General features: G+C 41.2%; 1 protein-coding gene across 13 annotated transcripts in view; it reads right to left on the bottom strand.

Moving 5' to 3' along the window:
- The window catches only part of TTLL5 (tubulin tyrosine ligase like 5), a 310,092-nt gene that overhangs the window by 195,395 nt on the left and 98,624 nt on the right, over window positions 1–16,073 (bottom strand). For 10 of the 13 annotated variants that reach the window (XM_047794889.1, XM_047794885.1, XM_047794888.1 and 7 more), the window contains 4 exons: window positions 15,732–15,794; window positions 10,133–10,171; window positions 4,407–4,564; window positions 3,012–3,318 (listed from right to left, as the gene is read on the bottom strand). In XM_047794889.1, the coding sequence (XP_047650845.1) occupies window positions 3,012–3,318; window positions 4,407–4,564; window positions 10,133–10,171; window positions 15,732–15,794 (567 nt within the window). The remainder of the gene's footprint in view (window positions 1–3,011; window positions 3,319–4,406; window positions 4,565–10,132; window positions 10,172–15,731; window positions 15,795–16,073) is intronic. The other 3 variants (XM_047794892.1, XM_047794891.1, XM_047794893.1) reach the window with 1 other exon arrangement.

The following is a 16,073-nucleotide window of genomic DNA, read 5'->3' as shown; positions in this document are numbered from 1 at the left end:
ACAAGATCTGCGGGATGCTAACCCGGAGGCTGTCCCTAAGGTATTAGACACACTGCTCAGCTAGTCATCTGCAACAAATAAACCAAAAAAATAAATAATTAAAAGAACGAAAACTGGAATGATTTACACTGAAGACACCTGTTTTTAAAAAATAAAAAGCCCATGTGGATTCTCAGTGTACAAAATACACAACTAGAGGCCTGGAGTCTTAAATCCTTGCTCTGGACCCTCCCCAGATCCCTCACAGATGCCCCACAGAATGATGGGCAGCTCACAGTTTGAAAACCACTGATTTACATTAACACACCCTACAATCCTAACAATTTGCTAACTGAAAGTGAGACCCATAGATTTATGAACGACTAATTTATTTCTACAACATCTTTAGAGCGTTACTGGTGGGAAGGACCTGAGAATAGAGTTCAGTGGTTTTCAGAGTTCTATTTCAATTCAGTGGACTTCTTCTTTCCCCTCCAGAGAGTACAGTTTGAAAAACCCCATCCCTGGCCTAACAGAAAGGGAAACTGGGCCTTAGAGAAGCTCTTTGACTTGCCTGTGATCACACAGACAAGCGGTGAACACAGAAAGCCAGAGCCAAGTTTTCTGAGAGAGCTCAGTGGGCTCTCCCCTAAGGCAACTATTCTCATTCTCCATGAACCATTCTCACCGTTAACTCTACCTCTCCCATCCCCTTTCTCTGATGAGTTCCCACGTTCCTTTTGTTCATCGTCAAACTCTCGGACCGAGTGAGCTCACACTTGCTTTCTTATTTCAACTCACAATTTCTCTTCCACCCACCAAGTCTACTCCCTAAGTCATAAATGCATGAAGTCTCTTTTCACGCCTCATCCTAACTTGGGCTGCCTGAGGCTTCTATACCTTGAAACTCTCACTTCGGAATTTTTACCATACTGCCCCCTCCCCATTTTATGGCTACCTCTCTACCTGCTTTCCTGGTCTTTTTACGATTAAACATTGGTTTTTCCCAGGCCTCAATTCTCCTCCTTTTCTCCTTACCTAGGCTTGCTGAACCAAACTGAATTGGACAAGCTCATCTACTCTGAAGTCTTAAACTATCAATTGAATAATCCTGTACACCTCTGACTTTTAAAGCTGTGTTTTCATCTGTCTACTGTACTTCTCCAACCCAGAGCACTTCCACCTCACTGTGTCCCATACAAAACACATTATTTCTATCGTGAAACCAACTCCTGTGCTCCTTATAGTGACTGATGGCAGTACCCAAGTTACCAAATTTGGAAAATTCAGTCTCTTTGGGGTTCTTATATCTCCAGGACCAAGCCCTGTCAATCTGAACTTGCAAATTTCATTAACTCCATCCCATTCTCTCCATTCCTACAGCCATGGCTCTGGTCAGGGCCGTTATCTTCCTAGCTCTGGGCTACTTTAACAAGCCCCAACTCACCTCCTACCTTTATTTAGCAATCATTATCCCACAATGCAACCAGAGTTTACTTTCTTTTTCCTTCTTTTTAGGGCCACACCTGTGGCATATGGAAGTTCCCGGGCTAGGGGTCAAATCAAGAGCCACAGCCACAGCAACGCTGGATTCGAGCCACATCTGCAACCCATGCCACAGCCTTAGGCAACGACAGATCCTTAATCCACTGAGTGAGGCCAGAGACTGAACCCGCATCCTCATGGACACTATGTTGGGTTCTTAATCCACTGAGCCACAACCTGAACATCTGGAATTTACTTTTGAAAGCAAGAACTGACCACATCATTCATCTGCTTAAAAATTATCCATCTATAAAAGCACAGGCTCCTCTAATGGCCCTTTATGATCAAATGATGTCCAATTTCTTTTGGCCTCACCCACAGCATGTGGAAGTTCCTGGGCCAGGGACTGAACCCAAGCCGTAGCTGCGAACCTACGCTGCAGCTGTGGCAACGCTGGATCCTAGAACCAGGACGGGGATTGAACCCGTGCCTTAGCAGCACACCAAGCCACTGCAGAGACAACGCTAGGTCCCTAACCCACTGTGCCACAGCAGGAACTCTGACATCCAATTTTTAGCCTCACTTCTTACCATACCCTTCTGTCCATGTAGCTCTACGCCACTAATTTGTATTTCTCAAACTTGCCAAGCTCATTCCAATTTCAAGGTTTTTATACTGCTGTTCTGCCTGGAATATTCTGCACCCCGCACCCGGTATTCACATGACTTATTCCTTCTCATCATTCAAGACTCACCTAAAGGTTACCTTTCCAAGCCCAAAGCCCCACAATCTAAAGAAACTTTCTGTCCAAATACACTCTAAGACTACACCCTATTTTACTGTCTATATGCACTTCTCACTGTCTGAAACTACCTGCTTCTTGTTTCCTGTCAGTCTTGCCACTGACAGACTGTGAGCTCTGTGAGCCTGTCTTGGTCTCTACTGTAACACTATCCAAACCAGGACAACTCCGGCTGCAGAGCTGGGGCTGAGGGACCGACTGAATGACTGACTGTCCTCTCGGCCGTCCATGCCTTTAATCCTCTCCTAGCACTCCCATACTCGGCTGTCACCTCCCAAATCCTGAAAGCCAACTCATCAGTCAAGGCCTGGTCCAAATATTGCCTCCTTCCTAATGTCTCTCTAGAACCTCCCAGGTGAGACCAATCTCCCTTTTTCTGTGTCCTTAGAGCCCCTTGTTTATTCTGAGACCATAGCTCCCATTTCTTGAAGTGTCCCCGCACTAACCCATGAGCTGCCTGAGCTCCTTCTCTCAGTTACCTTGTGCTCTATGTGACTGACAATAAAACCTAACAAGTATGTGTTGAGCCAGTGAGACCTGGGTTTGTATCATAGCTCTATACCTGGGACAAGCAACTTCTCTAAGGCTCGGTGTCCTTGATAATAATAATATCAAATCATAGTCATTAATTCACAGGATGCTGTGCTGTGCATAAGAAATGAAAAATGCCACCAGCACAGTACCTGGTACACAGAACAAATTAGCTGTTATCAGTTTTACTATTGTAATTAAAAAAGATACATACCTGAGATTGCCATTATCTTGCAGAATCTGCATCAGGTTAAATTTAGGCTCTGGCTCTTGAGTCTCGATTTTGCAGCACTGTTCACTTTTGTTATTCCATTCAGGAACTTTCATAGCATTTTCTTTGGGTGAATTTTCTACCATGATGGTCAGTGAGGATGTGTACTTGGCTTGATTTTCTCCAAGAGACCCTGCAGATTCTTCCTGGGAAGCCTCCTGTTCTTCATCTTCATTGTCTAACGCAACTTCTTCCTCCTCTTCACTCTCTGTCTCAGTTTTAACATTCATTTCAGCTGGTTGGGTAATCACTAAATGCGAAGAATCACTAATGTTGCTGAAAAAAGGATTAAATTTTCCGCTCTCCCAATACCTTCCTTTTATCTTTTTAGTAAAAACCCACTTCTAAATCAGACAACAAATAATGCACAAAATTAAGAGCCTACACATACCCTTCTCCAATGTTATATATGACAGTACCAACGGCTCTCTCACAACTTAATGTAAAAGACACTTTAGCAGAGTAAAGACAGTGTATTAGAGGTTTTTAGAAGGGTGCCTTTCAAAAAGGCACAAAGAGGAGTTCCCATCGTGGCTCAGTGGTTAATGAACATGACTAGCATCCATGAGGACGGAGGTTCAATCCCTGGCCTTGCTCAGCGGGTTAAGGATCTGGCACTGTCGTGAGCTGTGGTGTAGGTGGCAGACGTGGCTCAGATCCCACATTGCTGTGGCTGTGGTGTAGGCTGGTGACTACAGCTTCGATTTGACCCCTAGCCTGGGAACCTCCATATGCCACTAGTGCAGCCCTAAAAGACAAAGAAAAAAAAAAGGCACAAAGAGAAGAAGACTATCTTTCAATTCTATGTTTAAGCATTATCCTCCTCCTTCACTGCATTGGAAGGTCTATGGGGACAAGGAACTTACCTTTTTTATTCACCAGTTAAACCCCAATGACTAATGTACCTGATACATGCAACAAACAAATGAAAGAAGGAGGGGAAGAAAGGAAGTCATTTGTCAGTGACAGATCTGTAACACTGGAGATTCTAGGAGAGAGAAAGAAATTCTCCTTTTCCTGTTCATATTTAAAATACCTACACCATGCAGCAATGTCAAACAATGAACTGGATTTAATATCAAATCATAAAAAACCCGAACCACAATGTTCAGGGTTCCTTCAAACTTAAGCCAACTATCAGGTAGTTAAATGATGCTGGAATAAGCCAAGATGCGCGTGCTTCGGATATTCTTCAACACAAAAAAAGTAAGCATGTGTGATCAGGCAGGTTGAGATTCATTAAGTGTTAATTACAAACCTAAATAATTAAGACGCTGATTAAAATCAGTGTGACAGGACACAGATAATGGTGTTTGGTGAAAGCTCACCAGCAGGTACCTGGGTATTTTGGCCTCATTGCCCTCAATCTGCCACTCCGTCGTCTACGTTTTCGCACCTCCAAAGACAGGAGCTTCCTTTCATAAAGAGCAGCATGCAGCTTGGCCTTCGAATTCATACTCTCTACCTTCAGTTCCGGTGCTCCATCAACCACCATTCTGTGGGAAAAAGCATGGCAGCTGGAGCCTTCACAAAGTTCTCGCCTTTATCCCAAGGCTAAGCGTGGCAGCACTCTGTGACGATGTTAGGCATGGCTGCGCTGGGGACTGGAAGCACTGGGATCTATGTCAAAAGCTTCGCTAATGGCCAATCTGAATTTGTTAGTGTTCTGAACAAAAATGTATCTGAAAACAATATTTAAGCATTTTTAAGTATTCAACAATACTGGCTGACTATTCGTGGCAGAGATCATAGTAAAGTGCTACCCGACACCTATGCCTTAAGAATGAATGAAGATTCTGGAAACACTGTAATTCTTAAGCTGGGTGATGGCTAGAGGTAAATGTATTGTTTTATCTACTCATTATAACCTATTTAGAATTACACAACTATTTTTTGAAGTATACAATATTTAATAAATGCAGATTTAGCAGAGGTTGAGATGGAGAGGAGTGCCTGAGAACCTGTGAATATGGTAGCACAGAGCTGAAGGAGGCTCACAGGGCAAGTGTCTTCGTGCCAAGTCACCAAGACCTTGGGACGCAGCAAGTCCCGAGCTTTCCAACGTGAAGGTCTTCTTCCTTAGAGCCTACATACATCCAGGAGGAGTTGGAGAGAGGTGGCAGGCCTCTCCAGGGGATGAGTACAGGTCAGGAGTTAGGGTCAGAGCCTCAGGCAAAGGAAGGCAGCAGATGCGGGATAAGGCCAAATTCCATCGGACCATGGATGGGGAGAGGGGATGGCCGCGGCGGCATTAGCCATTAGTTCAAATAAGGCAAGTCACAAATTAGGAAAGTGACAGGAATCAGGCCCAAACCAGACAAGGACTGGGCAGAGGAGCAAGCAGGCAGAGATAAGCAGGTCACCAGAGACAGAGTTCTTAGCTGTTGAGTCAGAAAAGACGTATCCAGGTTAGTGCCTGAAAGCAGGCAGCCAGCTCTGTACACCCAGAACTCAAGATCTGACTGCCTGGCTCTGACCTCTCTCTCTTCTGATCTCTTTAGAATGCAGAGCACATTCCCTTTGAGGTCCAAAGTCATCTTCGTTCCTCTGGGAATTTTCAGTCTCTGAGATGGATGGAAAGGCTATGTCTTTTGGCCCATTTAGGACTTCTAAGGACTTCTGGGTGGATGGAGTGGATAGTAAACATTTCAGAGGCCGCCTCTCCAGAGCAGGAAACTGAGCCAAGAACAGGGAAGGTCCTGACACTGGGGTCAGAAATGGGAAGCAAATAAACTTTAAAAATAGGAAATTCCCTCCGTGGCTCAGCAGTTAATGAACCCGACTAGGATCCATGAAGATGTGGGTTCAATCTCTGGCTCGCTCAGTGGGTTAAGGATCCGACACTGCTATGAACTGTGGTGTAGGTTGCAGACACACCTCAGATCCCATGTGGCTATGGCTGTGGCGCTGACTGGCAGCTGTATCTCTGATTTGAACTCTGAACTTCCATATGCCGCACATGCAACCCTAAAAAGCAAAAAAAAAAAAAAAAAACTTAGTTCAAACCCAGCTTACCACAGTCCCTGCTTCTAAATAACAGCATTGTCAAAACAGACTTTTAGTCAATTAAATAATAAAAAAATTAAAAGAACTCTAATAATTTAGTATGGCCTTAAAAAGCAAAAAAAAAAAAAAAAGTTCGAACCCATCTTATCACAGTCGTGGCTTCTAAACACCAACCCCCACATACACACCATGTTGTGAAAACAGATTTTTAGTCAATTAAATACTAAAGAAATTAAAACAAATCTGATAATTTAAAATAACAACTATAAGCTTCTAAGGAACTCTCAACAGACATATAAATCACAACTATTATAAGGGAAAGTGCAACTGATAAAAAGAACTACAGTTCTAGGAGGGCCAGGCCCATGCTTGTCTTGTTTCTCCCTGTGTCAGTGATGCTTAACGAAACTTCTTAGCACATACCCAACATAGCATAAACACTTCTAAATTAATAAACAATTGAGTTCCCTATAAACAAGTTGTATTATCTTTTATTTATATTTTTTCATTTTGTTTTTCTAACACTTTATTATGAAATATTTAAACAAATAGAAAGGTTTAAAGAACTATACAATGACCATCCATATACCCACTGCCCAGTTTCTATAATGAATATTTTACTATATTTGTTTCATCAAATATATACCCAATCTTCCCTTCTTTTATACAACCATCGATCCATACACACACACACACACACACACACACACACACATATATACACACACACATATATATACTTTTTTTTTTTTTAGGGCTGCAGGTGTGGCACATGCAAGTTCCCAGGCTAGAGGTTGAATCAGAGCTGCAGCTACCAGCCTATGCCACAGCCACAGCCACGCCAGATCCGAGCCATGTCTGTAACCTACACCACAGCTCACAGTGACACTGGATCCTTAACCCACTGAGCAGGGCCAGGGATCAAACCCGCATCCTCAGGGAACTAGTCAGGTTCATTTCTGCTGAGCCACAATGGGAACTCCTAATCCACCTAGTTTTTATAGCACTTCAAAGTTGCACACAGACATCACTGTGCTTAAACACTTCAACACTCAAATCATTAGGATCTAGAGTTCAGTATTCATTTTATAGGGCTTTGGGAGTTTTTTCCCTTCTCTTTCTTTCTGAGCTAAAAACTAGACACAGTGAATTATTCGAATACTAAATGTCCATACATCCATTTGATAAGTTCTGACAAATACCTGGGGCTATATAAGCCAAACTCTACCATATTATCCCCTCAGAAAGTTCTCATGCCCTGTCCCAGTAATTCCCTCCCTCACACTCCCAAAGGAAACCATTCTGATTTTTTTTCATCACCTTAGGTCTGCCTGTCATAGAACTTCATAAAAGCGGAATCATACAGTAGGAACTCTTTCGTGTTGTTTCCTTTCATTCAGCATGTTTTTGAGTTTCATCCATGTTGTATGTACAGTATGTATCACTTTCTATTGCTGAGGATTAGCCCATTGTATGAATAATCCACAGTTCATGTAGCCCCCGCCACTGGACACTTAGGTTATTTCCAATTCCATAGTATTATGAGCAATGCTGCTATGAACATTTTTGTACAAGTCATTTAGTAGTTATGCTTTTCATTTTTTCTGAGGAAAAGATCTCAGAGTGGAATCTCCTAGGCTAACAAACTGCCAGATTCTAAAGTGCTTGTATGAGTTTATGTCACCGATGACATTTTTTTTTTTCTTTTTGGCTGCACCTGCGGCACACGGAAGCTCTGGGGCCAGGGATCGAATCTGAGCCACAGCTGCGAACTATGTCACAGCTGGCAGCAATGCCAGATCCTTAACCCACTGGGCCAGGCTGGGGACTGAATCCAGGCTATCACAGAAAACAATGCCAGGTCCTTAACTTCCTAAGCCACAGTGGGAGCTCCTTTCAGTTAAGCACATTTTCATAGGCATATTGGCTATTCACATATCTTCCTTTAAAAACGTCCAAACATTTTACCCATTTGTAACTAGATTGATTATCTTATAATTACTTAGCTATGGGAGTTTGTTATATTTTCTAGATACCAGCCCTTTGACAGGTATGTTTGATGAATACCCTCACTTAATCTATGGCTTGCCTAGTCATTTTCTTTTTTTTTTTTTTTATCTTTTTAGCTATTTCTTGGGCCGCTCCCACGGCATATGGAGGTTCCCAGGCTAGGGGTCGAATCGGAGCTGTAGCCACCGGCCTACGCCAGAGCCACAGCAACGCGGGATCCGAGCCGCGTCTGCAACCTACACCACAGCTCACGGCCACGCCGGATCGTTAACCCACTGAGCAAGGGCAGGGACCAAACCCGCAACCTCATGGTTCCTAGTCGGATTCATTAACCACTGCGCCATGATGGGAACTCTCCAATTTTGGACTTTATTAATTTTCCTTATTGTTTGTCTTTTTAAATTTGACCTGTCCTTTATTATCTCCTTCTTCACCTTACTTTTGGTTACTCTCCTTTTTCTAATTTCATAAAATGGAACATTAGATCACTGGTTTAGTACTATTTTCTAATAAGAGCATTTAAAGCTACAGGTCACCTCCACCTTCTTCAACAGTACTTTAGCTGCATTGCACACATTATAATATCATATTTTTATTATCATTCAGTTCACATTATTTTAAATTTTCCTCATTACTCCCTCACTGACCCATGGATTATTTAGAAATGTGTTGTTTAAATTCCCAAATATTTGGAGCTTTTCAATTGTTACTGACTTCTAATTTCATTGTACACAGAGAACATGTTCTGGATGACTTTAATCCTTTTAAGTATATTAAGACTTGTTTCATGCTCCAGCCTGAGGCCTGTCATATGCCACCTTTCATTGCCTTATACCGCTATCCCACCAGAAAACCCCTACTGATGGCAATGTAAAATGTCCTTGAAAAAAGGACAAAAAAAACGGATCTTTACATGTTCTTGTTTAAGATTTTTTTTTCTAATTTCCAAATCAATGGTAAGTACTCTAGGAAGTATATTCCTTGACTAAAAACTGGCGGGGGGGGGGGGGTACAACTTAAAAACTGAGGATGACTTTCATTTGGAAACAAGCTACAAAACTTGATTTCTCTCAGTTTTCCTTAAATTAAATGGCAATTATATTTTCCGTGTTTAAAGAAAAAGTAGATTTATGCTTGAAAAGATTTGGATGAGAAAATTAAGTTTATCTTAATTCTTAAAGGTGAAACAAAGCTAGATATAGTATGTTTCCTTCTTATGGTCATTTTGCCTTTTATTTTATTTTTATTTTTTATTTTATTTATTTGTTTGTTTGTTTATTTATTTTTGTCTTTTTAGGGCCACACCCACAGCATATGGAGGTTCCCAGGCTAGGGGCCTAATTGGAGTTACAGCTGCCGGCCTACACCATAACCACAGCAACGCTGGATCCTTAACCCACTGAGCGAGGCCAGGGACTGAACCCCCAACCTCACGGTTCCTCGCTGGATTCATTTCTGCTGCGCCATGACGGGAACTCCTCATTTCGCCTTTTAAAGAGGTACAGCACAAAGGGGATATAAGCAATGTCTCAAAACAGAGGGTGTATATATAGGGTTAAGATTTTTTTGTTCTGGTTCTTGCTCAGCCGGGCAAGGCCATACCAGCTGTCCTTCCAAAACTTTTCGCTCCTCTGCCAAAATGAAGAGCCACAAGTATTTTTGTGCTTTTAGTTCCACGGCAAACCGGAAGCAGCTCTGCTCGATCCCATGTATGCCCCAGGTATGTCAAGGCCAAAATATAGCCTTTTCTTTGAATTTAACAGGAGAGTAATCTTGAAATCTCATTATTACTTTGGGCTCTCTCACATAGCCAAACAAGAATACTATTATTATCACTGCGATGACATATTTGAAGTTATAAAAATGTAAATCCCAAACTTAGTTTCTAAAAAGTTGTCATGGAATAGTGTTTCATCAGAAGACATATTTATGTTACTATTCAAGTGGAGTCAACTTGAAAATGGCTATATAAAGTATTATGCTTGGTCTGTGCATGGTCACATATTATGCACATGGAAAGAATTTCTCAGCTTTTAAAAATCAGTTACCGTGTTCTTCCTGTCAATAAGCTTCTTCTTGAGTTTCCCCTACAGAAGTAGAAAGGATAAGTGGGTTAGAGCACTATGAAGATATTCTCTCCTGAGTACACACACACACACACACACACACTCTCTCTCTCTCTCTCTTACTCTCTCTCTCTCTCTCCCGGATTCAACATGGAATTTTGCCAGGGGAGCCATCTTGGGATAGAAGTAGAGAGATGGGAGTTCCCGTCGTGGCGCAGTGGTTAATGAATCCAACTAGGAACCATGAGGTTGCGGGTTCGGTCCCTGCCCTTGCTCAGTGGGTTAACGATCCGGCGTTGCCGTGAGCTGTGGTGTAGGTTGCAGACACGGCTCGGATCCCGCGTTGCTGTGGCTCTGGTGTAGGCCGGCGGCTACAGCTCCGATTCGACCCCTAGCATGGGAACTCCATATGCCGCGGGAGCGGCCCAAGAAATAGCAAACAAGACAAAAAAAAAAAAAAAGTAGAGAGATGAACTGAGAACATGCTCAGAAAAGAACAGAGTACCATGGCTTTAGGGAAGGATAAATAAAAAAACAAAAAAATAGGACAAATGAACTGAGAGAAAAATTATAACAATTCCTTGCATTTGCATATCCAGCCACAGACCTAATCACACTTACTCTTCACAACAACAACATGAGGAAGGTTATCATTAGCCCCATTTATGAAAAGGAGCAGGCTAAGATCATTCTGTGGCATGTTCAATGTCAGAGCTTTAAAGGGTTCAAATGTGAACCCAGGACTTTGGTCTGACTCCAGTACACTTTCTACTTGCTCTAACCTATATTAGGAAAAGAAACCAATCTCAATTCTTATGGAGTTCAAAAAGGATGCTTATAAGAAATAGATTTTTCAACAATAAAAAAAAAATTTAAAAAGAGAAATGTTCTCCAATGTCTCTAACCTAGAGCTGGGTTCTAACCACAGGAAGTGAGTACTATTCAGGTTTATATTGGCTTTTGCTTCTCATTAAATTTCCTTTCACTTGACACTCTTTAAAAAAAAAAAAAATCCCCCATTTTGACTTATACTCATTTGTGAATGTGCATATTTATGTTTGGTACAATTTTATCACAGTGCAGGTTCATGTACCACAGACAAGATACTGAACAATCCCATCCGGTCAAATAAGGACCCCCTTATGTTGCTCTTTTGTAACCATACACCTCTTACCTAACCCCTGCCTTCCTTTATTATCATTTCAAAATGCGTTATATAAATGGAATAACAACATGTAGTCTACAGTACTGGTTTTTTTTTTTAAGAGATAGATGCAATAATCTATAGAAAAATCAAGTGAAAAATCTGTCTTCACCAAAACATTTTATCTTTTCCTTGCCATGCCTTCTATCTGTGCCAGTGTCTTAATATTGTCAATATATTACCACAAAGTCTTAAGATTATTTTTCCTTTTTGCACCAATAATCTGCAATCATGGCTTCACATTACAGTCCCTGGGCAACTTTTAGTAAGTACAAGACTTCAGTCTGCAATGGGCCAGGACACAAGGACGGTGTTTCTAACATGCAGCCAGGGTAAAACTACTGTCATGCCGTGAGATAGGAGGTCAGACACTGTTTGCCAAGACAAGGTGGGACTGTGGGAATGGGTGGGAGAAGGCAGGGAAGATAGACAAAATGAACCTATTATGAAGTAAAATGACTACAGAATTACTTTGAAAGCAGTTCTGACAATTTATGCCACAGGATTTGCAAGACAGAAAACCAATTCAGATCTGAAAGAAGAGACTTGATGGAATATGTAGGGCTTGCAACAAACACAATTTCATTTTTTATGCATGTTTTTAAAGTTTACCACGTAGGAGGCTCTTGGTCCTGCAAAGACGAACATAAGAAGTACCTACTCTTAAAAGCCCACTTGAGAATAAACAGGGAAGTTAGGAAATGGGCAATTATAATACAATATGTACGATGTGGCGATCTAAATCCCACGGAGGGCTAGGAAGTGCTGGGAGAACTTCCTCCTGGTCTGGGTAGGAGGATGAAGATCACAGCTAGAATAAAAATTCAGGGGTAGGAGTTCCCGTCATGGCTCAGTGGAAACGAATCTGACTAGCATCCATGAGGACACAGGTTCGATCCCTGGCCTTGCTCAGTGGGTTAAAGTACCCGGCGTTGCTGTGAGCTGTGATGTAGGCCAGAGGCTACAGCTCCAATTCGACCCCTAGCTTGGGAACTTCCATAGGCTGCTGGTGTGGCCCTAAAAATAGACAAAAAAAAAAAAAAAATTCAGGAATAAAGCGAAGGCCACTCCAAGGGAATATATGGGAATTCCAAGGGACTGTTAAGGATAAGGAGGCATGAAAGAGCAATAGATATGGTCTACTTGGCCATAGGGTGGTATTGAGTTAGACTAAATATGTCGGCAAGAAGAAATCATGAAGGCCTTTCTTTGCTAAACATGGAAATTCATTTTTTTTAAATAAAATCTTTTAGAATACTTGATAAGCAGAAGTTGTTACTAGGGTCTGAAGAAAGAAGTCAAGGGAGGGCACCTGAATAGGAAAAAATTAAGCCACTAACTGAAATTTAGGATGATATATATGTAAGGGACCATCCACGGTAGTACAAGAGTGATTTTGTTACTAAAAGACATAACGCCATGTTTTTCATATTAATTTAGAGCTGTTCCAGAGGTCTCAAAATATTGCCAACACTTATCACTCTTTTAAATTATGGTGGCTCTTAGATCACTCCTAAGTCTTATTACTTAATGTGTTAATAAAGAAGCACATGTAGTAGTACATCTAATTTGCTTTTTTTATTGTTATGCCTCCCCCAGGAGATTGCCTCCTAATTTTGGTGGTAGTTCCCAAACTGCCTGTTCCACCTTCCTTCTCACTCATGGGAAGCTCAATTATGGAAAGATCTAGCCTCAGGCACAGAGTCCATGTCAATTCAGAAACAGATTGTACAACCTTTGAGGAACCCCACGCAAACTATCAATCCTAAACAAATAGCCCATTACTTATAAATTATATGACTGGACAGTCAGAAACCACAGTCAGCCATTTCAGTAAATATAACAGCATAAACTAGAAAGGATGAGATGAACAAACAGAACTAATCCAGAATTAAAAATAATGCAAAAAAAAACAAAAAAGAGCTTTAAGCAAACCAATTAAGGTAGTCAAAGAGATGTAAAAAGATATTTGTACTACTGTGACACATATGAAAGAAACAGACATTTGGTCTTCATCTCTGTTTCCAGCACAGAGCTCCTAAAACCCTTAACATTTCCTAAGTGATGAGTGGTAAAGGTGTTCTTTGTTATGTTAATGAAGCGACTTTAAGAAAGCCCTTCAGCTAAGGATTCGAGGACTTGGGCTGGTCACCAGAGGAATCAACAATGTGACCAGAGGGTTGATATTTTCAGTCACAACCCCCTGGCTTCCTGGGAGAGAAGGGCTAGAGATAGAGTTCAATTATCAGTGGTTGATGATCTGATCAATTATGCCTGTGTAATGGGTCTCCATTAAAAACCCAGAAGTATGGAGTTCCCATCTTGGTTCAGCTGTAACGAACCCAAGTAGGATCCATGAGGACAAGGGTTTGATCCCTGGCCCTGCTCAATGGGTTAAGGATCCGGTGTTGCCATGAGCTGTGGTGTAGGTTGTGGGCAGAGCTGGGATCCCTCGTTGCTGTGGCTGTGGTGTAGGCCAGCAGCTGTAGCTCCAATTCAACCCCTAGGCTGGGAACCCCCATATGCCGTGGGTATGGCCCTAAAATACAAAAACAAAAACAAAACACGGAAGTATGGGGGTTCAGAGAGCTTCTGGGATGGTGAACAAGTGGAGAAATGGGGGAGAATGGTGCACCTGCAGAGAGCATGGAGGCTCCCTATCCCCCTAACCTCACCCTGTGTACTTCTTCCATCTGGCAGTTCATGAGTTATATCCTTTTATAATAAACTGCTGATCTAGTGAGTGAAATGCTTCTCTGAAGCAAATTAATAGCACCCAAGGAAGGGGATGTGGGAAGCTCTGATGTGTAGCCAGCAGGACAGAAGTACAGGTAACAATCTGGGCCTGTGACTGGCATCTGAAGTTGGGGAGGGTGAAATCTTGTAGGACTGAGACCTTAAACTGTGGAATCTGAGGCTAACCTCCAGGAAGACAGTAAGTATGGAGGTGAATTCTTGGACAGCAGCAGGCTGCAACTGCTTGGTGCTGGGGAACCCCTAGTTCCTCCACATTGGAATTGGGACCAGAACCAATTTAATATTACATTCATAAACTATGAAAACTAGTTAAAAAGCAAAAATAGCTCTTAGATATTAAAATCACACTTGCCAAAAAATAAAAATAAAAAGTAGCTCAAACGACTCCTTCCTGTGTTGGTACTGAATAACAAACAGGTAAGGCTGAAGATCAATTTAGAATTTTAGAAGACAAAGTTCAAGAAATCTCCAAGAATTTAAAGCTATGAGGCAACGAGAACAAAAGTATGAGAAACAAGTAAAGAAATGTGGAGAATATGGCATAAGATCCAAATTTCATCTAACAGAAATTCTATAAGGAGAAAAAAGACAAATAAGGAATAAGGGGAATATTTCCCACACCTAATATAGGCTTAAAACTTCAAAGTGAAAGAATTAATCCATTGCAAAACCAAAATAATGAAAAATAACACACCAGAACACATCGTGAACTCTATGGATAAAGAAGCCTTGTAAACGTTTCTAGAAAGGAGAGAGGGGGTAGAGGGACTGGGACCGGGTTATACATAAAGAACCAAGCTTCTACGTCTTCTCAGTAAATCTCAAGATCTCTTTCATTAGAAACTAACTACACAGTGTAATTACTTAATCAATGGTAATAACCATAAATTTACAGAGAGACTGGAAATCCATATATTTCCTGATAATGAATAATGAAATTACAAGAAATGACTGAAGTCTGAGTATCTATTTTTAAGAATCCCACAGAAAAAGCACACATACCTTGAAAATAATATAGATTTCCTTAAATAGCTGAGGTTCCTTGTTAGTCAATTACTGAACTGCACTGTAATGCGGTTATGTCTCAGGGGCAACAAAAGTATGTGGGACTGAGCAGTCCCCCGACTGTGCTATTGGAATTCCAGTGTCTGCTTTCCATCATTTCTCCCCTATTTTCCCTTGTATTAAGGTTATCAGCTGTCATTTCTTACAACTCTCACTGTATTTATTTTGTGAATTACCTCCCCTCCACCTTTTCTAATCTGATCACTCTAATCTCTTCTAGTCTAGAAAAACAGATGATCATGTCTGTTAAAATTGTGTCTAAAGTGAAAAAGCACTGAGTAAGGGCCTTCCCTTAAGAAGGAAAAGTTTTAGGGTATATGTTGAGGTTGCTTAAAGATCTTTATGGTTTGATTTGTGGCATCTGGAAATATTACAAAGAGCTGAGAGTTAATGAATTCTTTAAAAAGGAGGTTTTATATTGAATTTAATGTAAGGCTCTTTCTATCAGAGATTTTACTGAAGACTTCTACAAAGCCTCTTTTCTTCTCTTTCATGTGCTTTCCCATAATTTTGTGATCTAGTGCCACTAAATCTGTAACATTAGCAAATGCCCACCTGTCCTGGAAGAGACGCGTTGCCAGCATGTAGTTCATGGAGGTCTTGTGTTCAAGGTAGGATCTGAAAGACAAAGAGAGAAACTGATTTTTTCTTAAAGCTTAGCTGAAGGGGAAAATACAGAAATACAAACACAAATCAAGCACAGCAGTGACAGGTTACTTACACATTGTTTCTTTAAAAAAAAAAAGAGTCTCTAAAGTGGCAAGGGAGATTTGTTCAAATTATAATTACAAATATTAGAATAGCAGAAAATACAATAAAATTAAAAGAAAAGCGGACAATTTAGAAAATAGAAAGAGAAGACAGGATTTCTTGGATTAGTAAGAGGTGGTGTACTAA

The sequence above is a fragment of the Phacochoerus africanus genome, chromosome 9 (genome assembly GCF_016906955.1).
Source record: "Phacochoerus africanus isolate WHEZ1 chromosome 9, ROS_Pafr_v1, whole genome shotgun sequence".
Taxonomy (NCBI): Eukaryota; Metazoa; Chordata; class Mammalia; order Artiodactyla; family Suidae; genus Phacochoerus; species Phacochoerus africanus.
This window is presented reverse-complemented; position numbering and strand designations above follow the sequence as displayed.